This window comes from Pristiophorus japonicus, chromosome 13, assembly GCF_044704955.1.
Source record: "Pristiophorus japonicus isolate sPriJap1 chromosome 13, sPriJap1.hap1, whole genome shotgun sequence".
NCBI classification, from domain to species: domain Eukaryota; kingdom Metazoa; phylum Chordata; class Chondrichthyes; family Pristiophoridae; genus Pristiophorus; species Pristiophorus japonicus.
In genome coordinates this window covers 70,524,702-70,544,169 of record NC_091989.1, presented here as the reverse complement: position 1 = coordinate 70,544,169, position 19,468 = coordinate 70,524,702, and the positions used below count along the sequence as shown (strand labels likewise).

The following is a 19,468-nucleotide window of genomic DNA, read 5'->3' as shown; positions in this document are numbered from 1 at the left end:
GCTCGAAGGGCTGAAAGGCCTGCTCCTGTTCCTCTGTTCTCAAGTCTTGAAATCAATCTGGTCATTTGTGGGTTAGCACTGGAAAAGGATAAATGACACTTAAAGCTGCCAGACCCGACATTAAAAACCCAACTGATGTCCTTCAGGGAAGGAAGCCTGCTCCCATCTTTTACTGCTGCCACACTACGAGGTTGGCTCAATGCCATTTGAAATGGCCATTCAGGGACCGATAACAAGTCAAACAAATTCAGGGGACTACACTGTCTGCAAACACCCCTCTGAAAAGCAGGCCCAACTGTTGGTCCCGGAGTCAGTATACTTTCACACTCTCCCTCCTTACCAGGTGATGAAAGAAGAATCCACTTTATTTGTAAAGAAACACACACACACACACACAGTTAAAATATATAGGGTTGGATTTCCAGTCCTTTGCGCTCCATTTTTTGCCCTGGAGCGGCGGTGAGGTGTTCTGGGCGGGCGGTCAGCGTCCAGCGCCCCGCAGCAATCCTCGGGTCCGGTTTTGTGGCGGCGTGGAGCAGCACCGTGGGGAAGAGCTGCGCCCGGTGTGCAACGCCCCCTGGTTACGAAACTGCTGCGAGTTTTGATTCTTGCCCGACCCGTTCGCTCCACAGCGCGCCCCGCACTGACCGCCTGGGAAATCGGGCGGTCCAACCATCCCTTCACCGAAGAGGTGAGTAATGGACTCCGAAGGCAAGCGTGATTGTTTTATCTTTTAATTGTTTTATGTTTTAATCGTTTTTGCAATGTGTGTTGTGGGCAATGTTTTGGGAATGTTTTTGTGTGTTTTTTTTTAAGTCCCCGCCACCCCAGGCGCCTCTCGGAGCGCTCCCGGCCCGGCTCTTTAGCTCTGGAGATTCCCAGGCGAACGCCCCGAGAGAGGTGTACAACGTCTCCCTTAGCGCTGCGCCCCTGACTCAGGGCCCGGCCGCCCAAACTGTTCCCGGGTGCTAACCTTCCCGTCCTGCCGCCATTATCGCCCCAAAAACATCAAAGCTGAAAAACCAGCCCTATAAACCTTTTAATTAAAATGAAGAGGATTCTTAATGTAGCGAGGCTACTATTTGGGCCTACTGGAATTCTCGGAGAGCCCAAGCACTCAAATTCCCGCGCCGTTCCTTATATGGGACACCAATACTTGGCAACTATCTCTGCGGGCGCAGATTGTAGGATAATCAGTTACGTTACCTGAAGCTTTTTATTGGTTTGGCCCAAAGTCCGTTCGACAGCTCTCAGACTGTTCTGCAGCCTTGCACTATGTTGATACTTGAGCTCGATATCGCCTCTGATTTTGATAAGATTCCCTTTAACCTCTTCCTCGTTGACTTGCGCCCCTCGCAACTCCTGCTGAAGCCTCTCGGTCTCGATGCCGTTTTCGACCTCCCGAATCTTGCGCGTATAGTCCCTCAGCCTCTCCTCGCACTCCCCGATCCTCAGGCTCACCTCCTCCAGCTGCTCCTTCAGCTGGTTCTCATTCTCCTGCTCAATCTGCCACTCATTCTCCCAGAATTCCTCTTCCTCAATCTCGATGGCATTCTTTTTGATTCTCTGGCCCAACCGGAGAATTTCTTCCTCGACTCTGAAATGGGCCTTCCCCTCCCAATATTTCACTTCCACCTGACTGGACTCCAGCTGCCGCTCCAGCATGCGTAGCTTCTCTTTCTGCAGGAGGACCAGTTTCTTGAACTCTTCCACCGTGGTTCTGGAGTGGAGGGCTTGGTGCTTGACCTCCGGCTCCTTACCCTTTCCAAAAATGTCAATGAACCCTTTCGGGCCTCCCGTGAAAGTCAAAGACTTCCTTTTTGGTTCTTTGCGTTTTAACGATCTGTCATTTTGAGGCCGCAGCTTGGCCAGCGGCGGAAGGCTTTGTCGATATAAAGTTCTCTCTGGCCCACGACCGACACTGTCTGACGTTGGTCGCTCGCTCAGAGAAGGGCCCGTACGACGCAGTATCAACTGCACATCACTGGCATACTGTCCCCATTTATTCAGGGCAATGAGCGGGTTCTCGTGGGGTGCGAGGTGCCGCTCAGTCTCCCGCCATTTCTCGATAAGGGTGTAGCGACCAGTTCTTCCTACAAAAAAAAGGATTGGAGAATAAGAATCCAAAATATAACACGATTGTTCCAGGTTATGGCTTTGCTTACACGGAGAGCAAGCACTTGCGCAATTTCCCATGAGTTTTCTCAGTGGTTCTTTTAAAAAAAATTCTTTCATGGGATGTGGGTATCATTGGCAAGGCCAGCATTTATTGCCCACCCCCAATTACTCTCGAGAAGGTGGTGGTGAGCCACCTTCTTGAACCGCTGCAGTCCGTGATGCTTCGTTGTAGAAGTTTGGTACAAGTGGCTCACTAGGCCATTTCAGAGGGCAATTACGAGTCAACCACATTGCTGTGGGTCTGGAGTCACATATAGGCCAGACCGGGTAAGGGCGGCAGATTTCCTTCCCTCAAGGGCATCAGTGAACTAGATGGGGTTTTACGACAATCTGGTAGTTTCCTTGTCACCATTACTGACACAAGCTTTTTATTTATTTAACTGAATTTAAATTCCCCAGCTGCCGTGGTGGGAGTTGAACTCCTGTCTCAGTAACATAACCACTTTGCTACTGTACCCCTCTTAGATCAGCTCCTGCTTCGCCTCAAATGTGTCAACCATGGGACGCTCACCTCCGAGTTAGAAGGTGGTGGGTTAAAATCCCACTCCAGAGACTGGAGCACAAAACCTAGACTGACACTCCAGTGTAGTGCAGTGCCGAGGAAGTGCTGCACTGTCGGAGGATCCGTCTCTCGGATGAAACATTTAAACCGAGGCCCCGTCTGCCCTCTCAGGTGGATGTAAAAGATCCCATGGCACTATTCGAAGAGGAGCAGGGGAGTTATCCCCAGTGTCCTAGGACCAATATTTATCCCTCAATCAACATAACAAAAATAGATTATCTGGTCATTTAATTCAATGGCTCTGCATTTCCTACATTGCAACAATGACTGCACTTCAAAAAGGACGCCATTGGCTGTAAAGCGCTGAGGACGTCCTGAGGTTGTGAAAGGCACTATATAAATGCAAGTCTTTCTTTCAAATCACTTCTTGACAGACAACCAATGAAACCTTCACAAACACCAATTTACTCAAAACATGAGGTTGCAGTTGTCAATTCAGCGGGTTACAGAATTACACCTACTGCTGATTTACTTCGAAGCATAAGGAAAGAGATTAGCATAAGGTCGTACAATTCCAAGCCTTCCATCCGAATTAAGTTTTAAGCTGGTTAATGTTGGCACAATACATCTGTTCTCCTTTATCGACCATAATTAACAAGCATGTACCAACACGCTACAATCTAAACCCTGGTGTTATGCTGCGAGTTCAATGAAAGGGAACATTATTCTCACACTAACTCTGTTTATTGGCCATTGTTTTCCAGCACTTTACACACTAAAGCAGATGTCAGTTGATAGGACATATTGATTTATGAACTTCTCGGGCAAAAAACTGATGGCCAGCGCTTTCGAAACAGTAAAGGGATCATTGCTGCATGGAGAAACAGTCAGTGCAAAAAGAGACAGTTTCATGATTAATCTACAAACAAACCCAGTGACAGAAACTCTAACATATAAGAGATTCCCTCGGTGCAGCTAGTTCAGTTTAACATCTGAAAGAGACAAATATAGAGCTGTGAGTTAAAGTCGATAACAACTTGCATTTATATAAAGTATCTTTAAGTATAAAACGTCCCAAGGCACTCCACTGGACTGTTATCAAACCAAGTTTGACAACGAGCCACATAAGGAGATGTGAAGGCGGATGTAAGGAGCATCTTGGTCATCTGTCCTAATATCTCCTTATGTGGCTCAGTGTCACATTCTGTGTCCGATTACACTGCTGTGAAGTGCCTTGGGACCTTTTTCTACTTTAAAGGCGCTGTCTAAATCCAAGTTGTTTTTGTCAGTAACTGGGACATAGTAGTGTGACATGACAGACAGGATCTACACACACACACACACACACTGTTTTATTACTGTCGCTGGGTCAAAATCCTGGAACTCCCTTCCTAACAGCACTGTGGGAGCACCTTCACCACATGGACTGCAGCGGTTCAAGAAGGCGGCTCACCACCAACTTCTCAAGGGCAATTAGTGATGGCCAATAAATGCTGGCGTTGCCAGCGACGCCCACATCCCTGAGATAAATAATATATTTTTTAAAAATGATATTAATCTTTGGGACATTTCCCTGCATTAAAGATGCTATATTAATTGTAAGATGCTGTTGTTGATCTCCCGGAGTTTTGCTCACGGGGACTTGGGAGGACACTGTTTTATAAGAAAGTGGATCTGCTGTGAGTGGGTGAGCTGGGAAGATTCACCATGTAGTGTGCCAGTCGTGGCTCTGTGGGTATCACTTTCCCCTCTGAATCAGAAAGTTGTGGGTTGAAGTCCCACTCCAGAAACTTGAACATAAAATCTAGGCCAACACTCCGGTGCAGTGCTGAGGGAGTGATGAACAGTTGGAGGTGCTGTCTTTCAGATGAGACATTAAACGGAGGCTCCATTTGCCCTCCCATCACATTATTTCGAAAAAGTTCCGAGACAAGGCTCCACTGTGTCCTGGCCAATATTTGTCCCTCAACGGATTATCTTATGATCTCATTGTTGTGGGACCTCGCTGTGAGCAAATTGGCTGCCGCGTTTCCTACATTACAACAATGACTACACTTCATTGGCTGTGAATCGCTTTGGGACGTCCTGAGGTTGTGAAGGGCGCTATACAAATGCAAGTCTTTTTTTCTGTTATATTGTATCAGAGCATCTGATTTACAATGCTGAGACAGTCAAACGTCATTTTTTAATGAGATTATTCGAGGAACATTTCTTTTCAACTCAAATTCAATAAACAATGTTCATAATTTTTGTGGAAATTGTAAATCAGTGACCTTGATTACTATTTCATGTTGCTTTGCTGATGTATTCATATTTTAATCGCTGACCTTTCTGTGAAAACAAAGATTAAATTCTGAAGGAGGACCCGTGGTGGAGTTCACAGTGGGGTCGGCAGAGAATCGCTGCCCTTCCCCGCAGCGATTCTGTCTTCACAGTCCTGCCCCACTGAGCGCCCAAACCCCCCTCACTGGCACCAGCTGCCCACGTAGGGCAGGTGGGCAGCTGTGACTGGGGAACGATCATGAGCAAGTTATTATTTAAATAGAGAAAGATTGCAAAGTGCTGCAGTACAGCAGGATCTGGGGGTACCTGTGCATGAAACACAAAGGGTTGGTGTGCAGGTACAGCAAGTGATCAGGAAGGACAATGGAATCTTGGCCTTTATTGCAAAGGGGATGGAGTACAAAAACAGGAAAGTCTTGCTACAGTTATGCAGGGTATTGGTGAGGCCACACTTGAAATACTGCATGCAGTTTTGGTTTCCATATTTAAGAAAGGATATACTTGCTTTGGAGGCAATTCAGAGAAGGTTCACTAGGTTGATTCCGGGGATGAGGAGGTTGACTTATGAGGAAAGGTTGAGTAGGTTGGGCCTCTACTCATTGGAATTCAGAAGAATGAGAGGTGATCTTATCGAAACATAAAAGATTATGAGGGGTCTTGACAAGGTGGATGCAGAGAGGACGTTTCCAATGAAGGTTGGGCCGACGACAATGCAGCCTAGATTCTCCCACCTGCTATGGATCTGTCGGGCTCCTCTCCCCTGCCATTTCTGACCATCACCTTGTCTCATTGTGCCAATTGTGGCTCAGTGGGTATCTGAGTAAGAGGGTTGTGGGTTCAAGTCCCACTCCCGAGACTCGAGCATAAAATCCAGGCCGACACTCCAGTGCAGTGCTGAGAGAGTGCTGCACTGCTAAAGGTGCCGTCTTTCAGATGAGCTGTTAAACAGAGGCCCCATCTGCTCTCTCAGCTGGACGTAAGAATTCCCACGGCACTATTTTGAAGAAGAGCAGCGGATTTCTCCCGTGTCCTGGCTAACATCTATCCCTCAACCAAAAAAAACAGATGATCTGGTCATTATCGAATTGCTGTTTGTGGGAGCTTGCTGTGCACAAATTGCTGCCGCGTTTCCCACATTACAACAGTGACTACAGTCCAAAAGTACTTCATTGGCTGTAAAGTGCATTGGGACACCTTGAGGTCATGAAAGGCGCAAACTCTTTCTTTTCCCCCCCTCAATGCCCGTCAGCAGTTGGTTTCTAGCATTCCCCAGGCCCTCAGCAGATTGGCCCGTTTTGCTGAGTTTGAAGTACAGTTGTGCTCTGCAGTGATGGTCACACACGGGAAAGGGTCAGTGGGACAGGAGTTCGGACGACGGAAGGAATCAGCAGCGATGCCGTCGGAGGAGCGGCCTGATTGGAACCAGCGGCAGATCTGATGGGGAGGCCAGAGGTCATGTTGGGAAGGAGGGGGAGACATCGAGAATGTCTGGGGTCGGGGAGAGAAACAGGAGGAGAGAGAGAGAGAGAGAGAGAGAAAGAAAGAGAGCGCGTGAATGTTTGGAACTTACATTCGATGCAGATATCTAGTGAATTGGAGCTGGGAGGACCACCTTGAGATAGGAAATTGAAACTGGAGAGAAAGGATCTACATAAAATGATGGGTGACCAAGTGTAAAATTAAGCAAATAGAAACCTTAAACTCAAGCACTGATAATGAGGCTCAGTGCTCAGCAAGTCCATGACAAGTAATGTACCACTCCAGGAACTTGGGCACATAAATCTAGGCTGACACTCCAGTGCAGTGTTGAGGGAGCGCTGCACTGTCGGAGGAGCCGTCTTTCAGATGAGAAGTTCAACCGAGGCCCTGTCTGTTCTCTCAGGTGGCTATAGAAGATCCCATGGCACTATTTTGAAGAAGAGCAGGGGGGTTATCCCCGGTGTCCTGGCCAATTTTTATCCCTCAATCAACATAACGAAAACAGATTAACTGGTCATTATCACATTGCTGTTTGTGGGAGCTTGCTGTGCAAGTGGCTGCCACATTACAACGGCGATTACACTTCAAAAAATACTTTATTGGCTGTCAAGCGCTTTGAGATGTCCGGTGTCGTGAATCCAAGTCTTTCTTTTCTTTTTCATTAGAAAGATATAGGTACGCAATCGTTGTGTAATGGCACACTTGAAGTGCATGAACTGTGTGCGTTGCGTTACTGAACGGTACAGCAGAGCTCAGGTTCGCCACTCCGCGGAGTCCCTGATCTCGGGCAGGTCACTGCTGTGAAACAAAGATCATGTTCTTTCCCACAGCGGATAAGAAAAAAAAAACTTGCATTTGTAAAATGCCTTTCACGACCACCGGACATTCCAAAGCTCTTTACAGCCAATTAAGTACTTTTGGACTGTAGTCACTGTTGTAATGTGGGAAACGCGGCAGCAATTTGTGCACAGCAAGCTCCCACAAACAGCGTTAAACTGAGGCTCCATTCTGCCCCCTCAGTTGGACGTTAAAGATCCCACTGCATTATTCAAAGAGCTTGGGAGTTCTCCCCGTTACTTCAACAACAGCTCCCAGGGTTCTGACAAGGGGCCACAGCCCGAAACATTAACTCTGTTTCTCTCCACAGATGCTGCCTGACCCGCTGAGATTTCCAGCATTTTCTGTTTTTAACATAGAAACATAGAAAATAGGTGCAGGAATAGGCCATTCGGCCCTTCAAGCCTGCACCACCATTCGATATGATCATGGCTGATCATGCAACTTCAGTACCCCATTCCTGCTTTCTCTCCATACCCCTTGATCCCTTTAGCTATAAGGGCCACATCTAATTCCCTTTTGAATATATCTAATGAACTGGCCTCAACAACTTTCTGTGGTAGAGAATTCCACAGGTTCACAATGCTGAGTGAAGAAGTTTCTCCTCATCTCAGTCCTAAATGGCTTACCCCTTATCTTTAGACCATGACCCCTGGTTCTGGGCTTCCCCAACATCGGTCATTATCCCACAAACATCAATGTGATAATGACTAATGTGTTTTAGTTAAAAACACAAATCTCTCACTCGCACAATTGAACAATGGATTAACAGCTCCTTACCTATGGCTTGAGCAAGGGCAATGACGACTTCTTGGCAGGTTGTGACCTCTGTGACCCCACACACAATGCGCTGGACTCCATCTACCCATACCTTTAGCTCCATTATACACCATCAGCTCATCCTCACAGCCCAGCAAACGTGGATGGAGCAGGCGAGCAGTCACCAACTGTAACACAGGATAAAACGAGTGTTAGGCACCATCTTATTTACCATGTAGATTAATTACCAGACCTCCAGTTACAGGAAGATATCAACCCTTTGTACAGTAAGGACATTCTTGAATTCTGAAGTGTTCCAAAGGAATTAAGGTACTAATATAAAATGAATGACGTTATTGATCTTTTGTCTCTACATTGCTGTGCTAATGTTTGCAAAATCCAGCCCCTCAAAAGAACCCTAAATTGAAACAATTGAAGACTATGGTGATGTAAAAAATGAACAACCGGGGAGAACTCCCCTGCTCTTCTTCGAATAATGCCATGGGATCTTTAATGTCCACCTGAGGGGGCAGACGAGGCCTCGGTTTAATGTCTCACCTGAAATACAGCACCTCCGATAGTGCAGCACTCCCTCAGTGGGAATGTCAGCCTGGATTTTGTGCTCAAGTCCCTGGAGTGGGGCTTGAACCCACGACCTTCTGACTCGGAGTGCTGCCCAGTGAGCCACAGCGGTCAATGCACTAGCCCGCTAGTGCCAGGGTAGCTCGGGACCTGGCGTGCGAGTTAGGAGGGAACTCTAGCATCGCACTGAACCCGAGCACAAATCAGGGACATGGAGCCTTGGAACCCAGTTGTGTTTCTGCACGAGCCCCCAGAGTATGGGGGGCCGAAATTGCCCCCCTCTTTAAGGTCCATATGGGGCAGTAAGGCCTTTCCGACCGGGGGCAGGCAGATGGGCCGACCCATCCGAAATTGCCCCCATGCCCCTTCTCGTCGGGCACGCACCGACCCCCGACCCCTTCCCGTCGGGCACGCGCCGACCCCCAACCCCTTACCGCCCGGTGCCGACCCCTTTCCATCCCGTCCCGTAGGAGTGGAGCAGCCGCCCGCCGGTCGGTGCCCCCGACAATTTTCCCCGGCGGGAAGCGGCGCCTGGCTGGGCGATGCGTCCACCCTTAAAGGCGAGGGCACTCCGCCGCAGCCGACGTTTTAATTTAATTGTCCGCAGACTCTGAAGTCGGCCATCAGCAGGCAGCCTGGCACCCCGCTCTTGGGTGCTGGACCGCTGGCCCGGCCGAAACCCTCGCTGGTGGCCCAGTGGGCGCCACTAAAGTGGCCGCAGAGCTCGCTGAAGGGGAGGGAGGTCGCTGCCAGTCAGCGCAATGCAGCATGTCCATGGGGCGCCTTTTGCCCCGCTCCCAAATCACTTCCACCCCTCAGCCGCCCCGACAAATTAAAAAAGTTAAAGCGGCCAATTTCCCTCTAATCTCCGCCCCATGGATTCGGGCGGAGAACATTCATTTAATTTGAATTATCCGCCTCGTTTGGGGGCGGAGGGCAATTTCAGCCCCTGGACCTTTCCACTTCTCGATACTCGTTTTATAGCTCATGGAACAACAATGACTGGCTTTAAAGGGCACACATCCCCTCTGGCCTTAAAGTTCGATTCACCGCCACATCGTATGTGCCCGCTGCAAGTCAATTCTGCAGCCAGTTTGAAACCAGTCGCTGTGGTGCTAATGTACTCTTCGTTTCTTCAGTCACTCAATTCAAGGCCACCGGCAGAACCTTGAGCTTGATGCACATTTCAAAACTGGTGCCTGACACCATCAGATGCCAAGGAGAAGACAACTAGAACAGAACCAACTACAGATCAATACTCAGGCACTAAATAGTATCGTAGAAAGTAGCTATATTAATGAGTAAGTGAAAACGTGATTACAACAGAAACTTGCATTTATATAGTGCCTTTAATGTAGTCAAACGTCCCAAGGCGCCTCGCAGGAGTACTATAAAACAACATTTGACACCGAGCCACATAAGGAGATATTAGGTCAGATGACCAAAAGCTTGGGCAAAGAGGCCAGTTTTTAAGAACATCTTAAAGGAGGAGAGGTAGAGACGCAGAAAGGGTTAGGAAGGGAATTCCAGAGCTTGGGGCCCAAGTAGCTGAAGGCACGGCCGCCAATGGTGGAGCGATTGAAATCGGGGATGCTCAAGAGCCCAGAATTGGAAGAGCGCAGATATCTCAGGGGAGAAGATGCAGAGATAGGGAGGGGCGAGGCCACAGAGGGATTTGAACACGAGGATGAGAATTTTAAAATCGAGACATTGCTTAACCGGGAGCCAATAGGTCAGCGAGCACAGGGGGGATGGGTGAGCGGGACTTGGTGCAAGTTAGGACACGGGCAGCCGAGTTTTGGATGACCTTAAGTTTACGCAGGGTAGAATGTAGGAGGCCAGCCAGGAGTGTGTTGGAATAGTCAAGTTTAGAAGTAACCAAGGCATGGCTGAGGGTTTCAGCATAACCAAAACATTTCAAAACAATTAAGAGTAACACACAGCACACTAGCGTGTTACACTGCACCATGCTAGCTTATTACAAAACAGGATTTAACAAAAACTGTGTTCATTCTGCATTACCAAACTCTGCAAATCAATTAAGGAAATCACCGACAAGCATTAGCGGTGATTTATTGCGATTTTTATTAGAAAAGGGGCGATGATTGTAAAACATGCTGGAGTTTAAATTCCATTCTGGGGAATGCCAGGAACTCAATATATTCAAATGGAACCATCAGTAGCACATCCTGAACAAAAGGGCAGTGGTCAGCACAACTTCACAGGGAAGTATCAAGCCAATTTTAACTGTCACTGGCAACTAATAACAGGCCCCCATCCATCAACATGGTTCGAGGTCTCAACTCCCAGGACACACAGCTCTCGGCACAAACAAGTTCATTTCAAGGTGAATCCTTTACGGAATGATGTTAATTAACTTGGGGGGGGGGGGGCGTTGGGGGTGCGGTGGTTAGTGCTGAGGGATGCACGAGTTGCAAGGTATTTGAAGCATCTTTAGTTTGACGTGGAATCATCCAGTCAGCAGTACCAGCCTGATACAGCAAATTACATCTGGAGTGCCTGCAGAGAGAGAGAGAGAGAGTGTACCAACCACAAGCAGACTGTGTCAGGGGCCAACATCACTGGTGATATATATACCTTCAGTTAAGTGACAGACTTAAACTTGCTTCCTTCTGCAAATGTCTCAGATATTTGAAGTACAAGGGAGGCGGTGAAAACCAGAGAAGGCCATGGAATCTACATAAAAACTGGAGATGGACTAAATATATTTCCTGAGGGCTGGGTTTTAGCTTTAAAAAAAAACCCACTGCATGTTCCTTTAATTTCATTCAGCATATCTACAATCAAAAGTATTGTTCCAACCCAATTAACAGTTGGGTTGGAACAATACTTTGTTCCGTACCTTGACCCGTACCATTATCTCCACAACACACTTCCACGTCTTCCCACAAAAAGGGGCTTACTCTTGTGAAGTGCTTTGGGAAGTTTCACTGCATTAAAGGCGCTATATGAATACAAGTTGTTGTTGTTATTACAAATCTTGCATTGCATGTACCTGCGTGACATGACTTTAGGCGGTGGAAGGGCACACCTAGCCAACTTTACAATGGTTGGCATGCAATAAAAATCGCATGCTTCTCGCCACAGATGAGGGGCTCTGCACTGGAGGAGATTCCCCCCTTTTTTAAAATCTCAATCCCATCTCTTGCCCGAGGTCGTATATCTGAGCACCGTGTGAGCCAGTCATTTCTCTGCTGCAAAAACTTAAATAAACAGTACAATAACCCAGCGCCAGCCACACAATGCCTCAAACACTGTCCAAACAACCAAAGGGAAATAGTTCAGCGGGAACCCCCACAACTTCCAGCTTGAGCCAGTCCAAATATTAAATGAAATTTGAGATACTGGCATGCCCATCGTTTGCAGATCCGGATGCGAAAATGCAGTGAGAATGTTGGGGGGGGGGGGGGGGGGGGAAGTAACAAGAGTCTACAGATGAGGCCAAACTCGAAGAGAGAAAAGATATCTCACTGTTGACAGCAAGTTATGCAACGCTCAATTCTTGGTCTCACAACAGTACTTTGTATTGGGCTGGAAGTGAAAATGTTCAGAGGGGAAAGGGAAGGACTAGGGTGAAACTTGAGACAATATCCCCTTATTGTCGGGTTCTCAAAACCACAAAGTGGCCATATCTTTATTTTTAGAACAGGCTGCAAATGTCAGCTGAAACCATAAGAATGCAGCAGGATTTAATGCCCTCGTTTGCTAATGTATGTTTGTGGCATGATTATAGCCAATGTGTAAATATGGGGGGGGGGATAGGTCTGCTTTTAAAGCTTTGGTATACACAAGGCCAAAATAGGCACTGTGTATCATGGCACCGAGGACTGGAAAATTGCTACTAAATTACCTACTAATGCACACAACATGTGTGTCTGACTTTCCGTTTTTGGCTCTCCTACCTCCAACACAATAGCAGATAAAGTGTTAAACTCCACAAAGATCACCCTTACCAACGTATTTTCAAAAGCAAGAAATGAAGTCTGGATTCAGTTAAAGACCAAAAAAAACCCCAGCTCTGTATAAATCTGTCTCAGTTTGACAAGCTGCTCGCACAGACCCAGCCAGAGGAAAGAGCAGTGTGGCTGAATTTTCCAATAGCGACTGGACCTCAATAAAACAAGGGGAAAACACAACCAGGGGCTTTACTTTGATTTTATTTCGAATTGTCCCGAGGGCAGCCAACAGTAACTGGACTGAACTGCTGCAGCGTGCGGGATCCTCGGCTCTGCCTTACCTGCCGGGGTACACAGTGCTCTCCTGATCCAACACCAGCTTCCAACTGAGTGGCAGTGGCGAGGCTGTGGGATGACCGTGGGTAATTCAGCTTTCTGCAGCTACACATTCCATTGTCTGCACTCCCTGTGCTGGCTGCTGCTACTGCTAAGCCCAGTCTCCATATCCCTCAGGGCGCACTGTCCTTCACGCTGCTCTGCACCGAACTAAAACTCAAACATCAGGAGGGTGGGGGGGAAGTTCTCTTGTGGTCAATGAAAACTACAAGAGAAAAAGTAACTACCTTGCCAGCCCACCCTACACATCATTCGGTGACTCCCTCCCTCCCCCCTCTTTACCATCCGGAATTTTAAAAGAAAACAAGTTGGAAACTTTTCCAGTTATTGTAATAGAGGGCCAGGTTACTGAAGCAGCCCTCGCTGGGCTGTACAGTGCATAGCAAGAGCTGACATCAGCTGCTTTGTGCAAACTGATCCTATTTGCGGGTTAATAGTGTCAGGACTGGAGTTTGAGGACTGCAGTCGAGCTTCGAACCACATAAAGTTACTTTCCTACACTTCCAATTAAAATGACAACTTTTTAAAAAAAGGCCTTATTTTTATTCAGACTTTGATCTTTCCTTCGAGCTCCAGGAACATGCAAAGGCTTTCTTTTCCTGATTTTCATTTTAAGTTCCCTGCACTTTTAATAAAAATGACAACTTTTATGGTCTTAAAAAGACAATGTTCTGTTTTTTTTTAAAGGGGTGGAGGCAGGAGAAGAGGAACTAAGCAATGCACAAAGACTTTCAGATGCAAGAGAAGGACTGACCAGTTCCTGACATGTAAATGTTTATGCATTGAGACAGTACTATACATCTTAAAAGGGGCCCTCACGGGGAATATTCAGCTCCAAGAACAGCCTGCTCCCAAAACTCATTTGAATCGCTGCCACATTGGCCGTCTCAGCAAGCCTCTTACCAAAGCAGACAAACCACAGCAAATAAAAATCAACTTTGTTTTTTTGTTTTCCCATTTCCATTAAAAATAATGTTCCTTTATTTAAAGGGGCAGTCCGCAATACGACACCGCACTCCCCGCTCTCATTTACTGTACAGACTGAGTCAGGGCTCTCGCACGATATTAACCAGACTGTACCCCATTTAAAAGCCCCGCCTTGTCCCACAGCTGAACACAATCTGAGCTGCGATACTTCGAACGTACAGCACGAATAAAGGCCATTCGGCCCAAACCAGTCTATGCTCCACTCAGCTACTGTCGAAAATGTAGATTATTAAGGGTCGCCAATCAATGTTCCTTCCAATTTTATTTTTTAAAGTGCGCGGTCCCTTTAAATTTGCTGCGGGATATCTTTTCCAGTGGCAATAGCTGGTGAGCAGCCTGCGCGGGACCCCCGATTGGTGTACGGTCCAACGTACCTTAGGGGGAACGATGTCACCAACCCTCCAGGATTACCTTGCCGTCTCCAGGAATTAACACCCGGGAGCAATGAGCATAGGGGCATTAGACAAAAATGGGGTGCATTTTATTTTGAAAGCTTTCATTTATTAGCAATAAAAATATTGACAATGGGGGGGGGGGGGGGGGGGAGGTTGCTTGACCGAGAGGTGGTGTTGGAGGCGGGAGGTCATGTGATGAAACTACCGACAATACGTCCAATCAGAGTTGGAGATCCGAATCACTACATCCAGTACACGTATACAAGTCAAATTTTTGATGCATCCTTTAAAATACAAGAAATATTAGGCTAGTATTCCAAGTGATGCATCGCACTATGAATGTTCTATGAGGTTGGCATACAGGTGCAGTAGGTGGTGAAGGCGGCAAATGTTGGCCTTCATAGAGAGGGGATTCGAGGATAGGAGCAGGGAGGTCTTACTGCAGTTGTACAGGGCCTTAGTGAGGCCACACCTGGAATATTGTGTACAGTTTTGGTCTCCTAATCTGAGGAAGGACATTCTTGCTATTGAGGGAGTGCAGTGAAGATTCACCAGACTGATTCCCGGGATGGCAGGACTGACATATGAAGAAAGACTGGATCGACTAGGCTTATATTCACTGGAGTTTAGAAGAATGACAGGGGATCTCATAGAAAAACATACAAAATTCTGATGGGATTGGACAGGTTAGATGCAGGAAGAATGTTCCCGATGTTAGGGAAGTCCAGAACCAGGGGTCACAGTCTAAGAATAAGGGGTAAGCCATTTAGGACCGAGATGAGGAGAAACTTCTTCATTCAGAGAATTGTGAACCTGTAGAATTCTCTACCGCAGAGAGTTGTTGAGGCCAATTTGTTAGATATTTTCAAAAGGGAGTTAGATGTGGCCCTTACGGCTAAAGGGATCAAGGGATATGGAGAGAAAGCAGGAATGGGGTACTGAGGTGAATGATCAACCATGATCATATTGAATGGTGGTGCAGGCTGGAAGGGCCGAATGGCCTACTCCTGCACCTATTTTCTATGTTTCTATGTTGACATCAGTAGTCAAACCTATGGGATAATCCTCAGCCTGTACACAGTGTACTTCAGGACAGCCAGGCACTGGGGGCGGGGGGGGGCAATAGCTGCTCACTCTCAAATACCAGAGGGCTGGGACAAAATCGCAGCTACGCCTTTTACTGCCAAACAGCAGTGGAATGGGATTGGGGGAGGTAGCTGCTGTTGAAGAGCTAGCACCAATTCAGTTACAGTGGGCTGAAAGGCTGCACTGTGCTGCACTTTAAAGAAAAAGAAAGTCTTGCATTTATATAGCGCCTTTCACGACCACCGGACGTCTCAAAGTGCTTTACAGCCAATGAAGTACTTTTGGAGTGTAGTCACTGTTGTAATGTAGAAAACGCGGCAGCCAATTTGCGCACAGCAAGCTCCCACAAACAGCAATTTGATGATTACCAGATAATCTATTTTTGTGTTATGTTGATTGAGTGATACATATTGGCCAGGACACCGGGGATAACTCCCCTGCTCTTCTTCGAAATAGTGCCGTGGGATCAACATTGCTAACACACAGATTATCTAGTCATTATCACGTTGCTGTTTGTGGGAGCTTGCTGTGCATAACTGAGCGGCTGCGTTCCCTACATTACAACAGTGAGCACATTTCAAGAGCATTTCATTGGATGTAAAGTGTTTTGGGACGTCCAGAGGTCATGAAAGGTGCTGTCTAAATGAGAGTTCTTTCTTTTAAAAAGAACACATTAAATTTACACGGTGAATGGTACCTCCATTCTGCAAAGACTAGAATTCTTGCCTCCAGTGAGCATGTATGGTCTTACGATGTAGGACTGTATGGATGTCCACGTGGACGGGTGGTCAGGTGGTGCATGTCCCCAAGGTCCAAGCTGTCATTTTGCAACGGGCAATTTGTGCCAGGGTAATTTGGGGAATTATACATGGTTAGCGTCCAATGAAAGGTCAGAAAATTCCAACCACAGTTTTAATGTTCCTTTAAACTTTTGACTGCCGACATGGCAATTCGCAAACAGGACATCTGTGAGAAGCCCAAAGCACAGTCAACTAAGGACATGCAACAAAAGACTGCATGAAGCCATGCAGTACGCAATGGTGCAATATCTAGGACTGTGTCCCACAAAGTACCATCGAATGCTGTACAATAATGCATGGAAAAAAAACATTAGTACTCACTGAAGTTGAGTTTTTAAATCAGTGAAGGAGCCGGGGGTGGGTGGGGGGGGGCGAAGAAAATTATTTGTTCCTGTATAGTTCAAACATCCACAAATAGCTCACAATCATAGTGGCTTTAATAACATGTTACATTGGTTTAAACCTAGAGGGACTGTCCCAGGAGGAGGAGAGATTGAGAGAGGAAGAAAACTATTAATTTGCCAACCAAAGTTCAGGAGATGCAGGATCTCGATCAACTAACTCCCGGCACAACCGTTTTTTCTAGGGGTTAGATGATGAAAAGAGGGGAAGAAAAAGCCTAATTGTTTCTTATTGAAGCTATAGGCCTCCCCAATGCTATCAGTGCTTTTGGGAAGGATGAGAAAGACAGGTATTTCAATACGGCAAAGTATGTCCCATCGGATAACAAAGGAGACTTTTGTGTAGTTGAGCAATTCTGAACTTTTAAGCATATATACACTTATTTTTATTTCACCTAATTCTCGGGATATGGGTGACTCTAGCAAGGCCAGCATTTATTGCCCATCCCTAATTTCCCTTGAGAAGGTGGTGGTGAATCGTCACCTTGAACCGCTGCAGTCCGTGTGGTGAATGTGCTTCCACAGTGCTGGTTGGTAGGATTTTGTCCCAGCGACAATGAAGGAATGGTGATATATTTGCAAGTCGGGATGTTGTGTAAATTAGAGGGGAACGTGGAGGTGATGGTGTTCCTGTGCACCTGCAGGCCTTGTCCTTTTAGGTGACGGAGTTTGTGGACTTGGTATTTTCTGAGGTAGCTGGCCTTTGAACTCATTTTCTGCATTTCCTCATAATCTACACTTGTTAACCAAAAACCCAAATTTAAAACACTGGATTAACGAATTTCACCTGAACGTGACTTTTGAATAACAACTGCCCTGGCGAATCCAGCGCTGTATCTATGATATTGCACATTCCCTAAAATTGAAACATTGCAGATTCAACGCCATCAATCTGCTAGCTTTTAGTAATCTCTCTACATTCAGTCATGGCCTCCCAATTCCTTTGGCAGAATTGGTGTTGATATTTTACTGGACCAACACTCAAATTCCAATTCCGACGCTGCAGATGAGGCAAGATTCTGAGGGCCCGGGTGCCTATCTTAGATTGGTTGTCCACTGACCTGACCTTAGCTTGCATGGAGTTTCCTCCTCTTGCCTCGAACCGTGGTAACCGGCTCACCTTTCGGGATGACATTTTTGATGAAGCCGTGGGATAGAACATTTTCCCACATGCTTGACCTCTACAGCAGCCTTCCCAAGTCAGGTACAGCACAGTTCAATAAATGCAAAGCTCCACGCCTCCAAAAGGGCCAATACTCTCTGGAGGTGAGCTCAGTGAAACATACAAGGTTCTGAGGGGGACTGACATGGTAGATGCTGAGAGGTTGTTTCCCCCTGGCTGGAGAGTCAAGAACCAGGGGGAACAGTCTCAGGATAAGGGGTCGGCCATTTAAAAACGAGATGAGGAGGAATTTCTTCACTCAGAGGGTTGTGAATCTTTACAATTCTCTGCCCCGTGGGCTATGGATACTGAGTTGTTGAGTATATTCAAGGCTGAGATCGATAGATTTTTGGACTCTAAGGGAATCAAGAGATATGGAGATCGGGCAGGAAAGTGGGAGTTGAGTTCAATGATGAGCCATGAAATTATTGAGTGGCGGAGCAGGCTCGAGTGGCCATATGGCCTATCCCTGCTCCTAATTCTGATGTTCAAACAACACACTAACATCAACCTCAGTAACCACCTTACTGCAACAATGGGACATTTACATTTCCCACTCCAGCCATGCTTTTAGACACACCGAGTAAGAATGCCACCTTGATGCTAGCTGGTCCTGAATTAAAAGGACATTTTTGTGCTGCACAGTTCACAAGGACTCACTCGAGTCTGATCAAACTCATTTCTGCTGAAGTCAAAAGAGATTTACATCCCAACAGTCTGGGCTGGACTTGAATACAGCCCCCAAAAGTGAATGGGCTGTGTTTAGCCCACAGAACAACACAAACTCAATTCTGCTTTTACTGTCATCGGTAACAGTTTGTGTGTGACGCAATCGCAACGTTCAATATCACATAGCTTACTGTCAAAGAGCGTAGATATTTTGTGCACCATCTCACTGTGTGCAACTTTCGTTCTGAAATGAAACAAGCTCTAATATTACAGTGTGAGTGAACTAAAGCTGGGAGAGATGCTCTAATAGTAAAATTGCAATGAGCCTTCCCTAATTTTACAATGTTTTATTCAGATTTAGAAGATGAACAGGCAATCTTTGTGACAGGTGTAGCTTCGAGAAAGCCACGCTAATTAGCCGACAGAATGCGATCCACGTGTCGAAGCTCTGTACAACTGCTGCTTACAGTGAGTGATCCCTTGTAGCAACACAAGAGGCAATTCTGAATTACTCGTGTGGAAATAATCAGTTACCAATTCCAAGAAAAAATATCCCTGAATGTTCTGAGCACGTGCATGAAACAGCTCTCTCTATTTTCACATTCTTGAAAGGTTAACTTGATGGTTTGTTCCTCCAATTCTGGCCCCTTGCGCATCCCAAATTTTCTTCACCTTACCATTGGTGGCCGTTCCTTCATCTGCCGAGGCCCCAAGCTCTGGAATCCCCCCGCACCCCTCCCCCCCCAGCACCCCTCCCCCCCAGCACCCCTCCCCCCCAGCACCCCTCCCCCCCCGCCTCCTTCAAGATGCTCCTTAAAACCTACCTCTTTGACCAAACCTGTCCTATTAATTCCTTATGTGGCTCAATGTAATGCAGGCAACTCTCGATTATCCGGGTCCCTCGGGGATTGGGCTATGCCGGGTAAATGATTTCTCCATTAGAGTGATTAATATTATAAAGTTAAAACCCAATGCCTTCCCAGGCCAAAATTTTAAATCCCGTTACAACGGTTTCCCGTTGGATCCGTGCGTGGA

The 19,468-nt window shown here is 46.8% G+C and overlaps 1 protein-coding gene across 5 annotated transcripts in view; it reads right to left on the bottom strand.

The window, feature by feature from the left end:
• Positions 1-19,468, bottom strand: part of rassf8b (Ras association domain family member 8b) — a 114,762-nt gene that overhangs the window by 11,704 nt on the left and 83,590 nt on the right. For 4 of the 5 annotated variants that reach the window (XM_070897625.1, XM_070897629.1, XM_070897627.1 and 1 more), the window contains 2 exons: positions 8,060-8,226; positions 1,207-2,093 (listed from right to left, as the gene is read on the bottom strand). In XM_070897625.1, coding sequence (XP_070753726.1) covers positions 1,207-2,093; positions 8,060-8,162 — 990 coding nt within the window. In that variant the 5' untranslated portion in view covers positions 8,163-8,226. Of the gene's footprint in view, positions 1-1,206; positions 2,094-8,059; positions 8,227-12,878; positions 13,023-19,468 lie in introns of those variants that run through there. The other variant, XM_070897626.1, reaches the window with a different exon arrangement.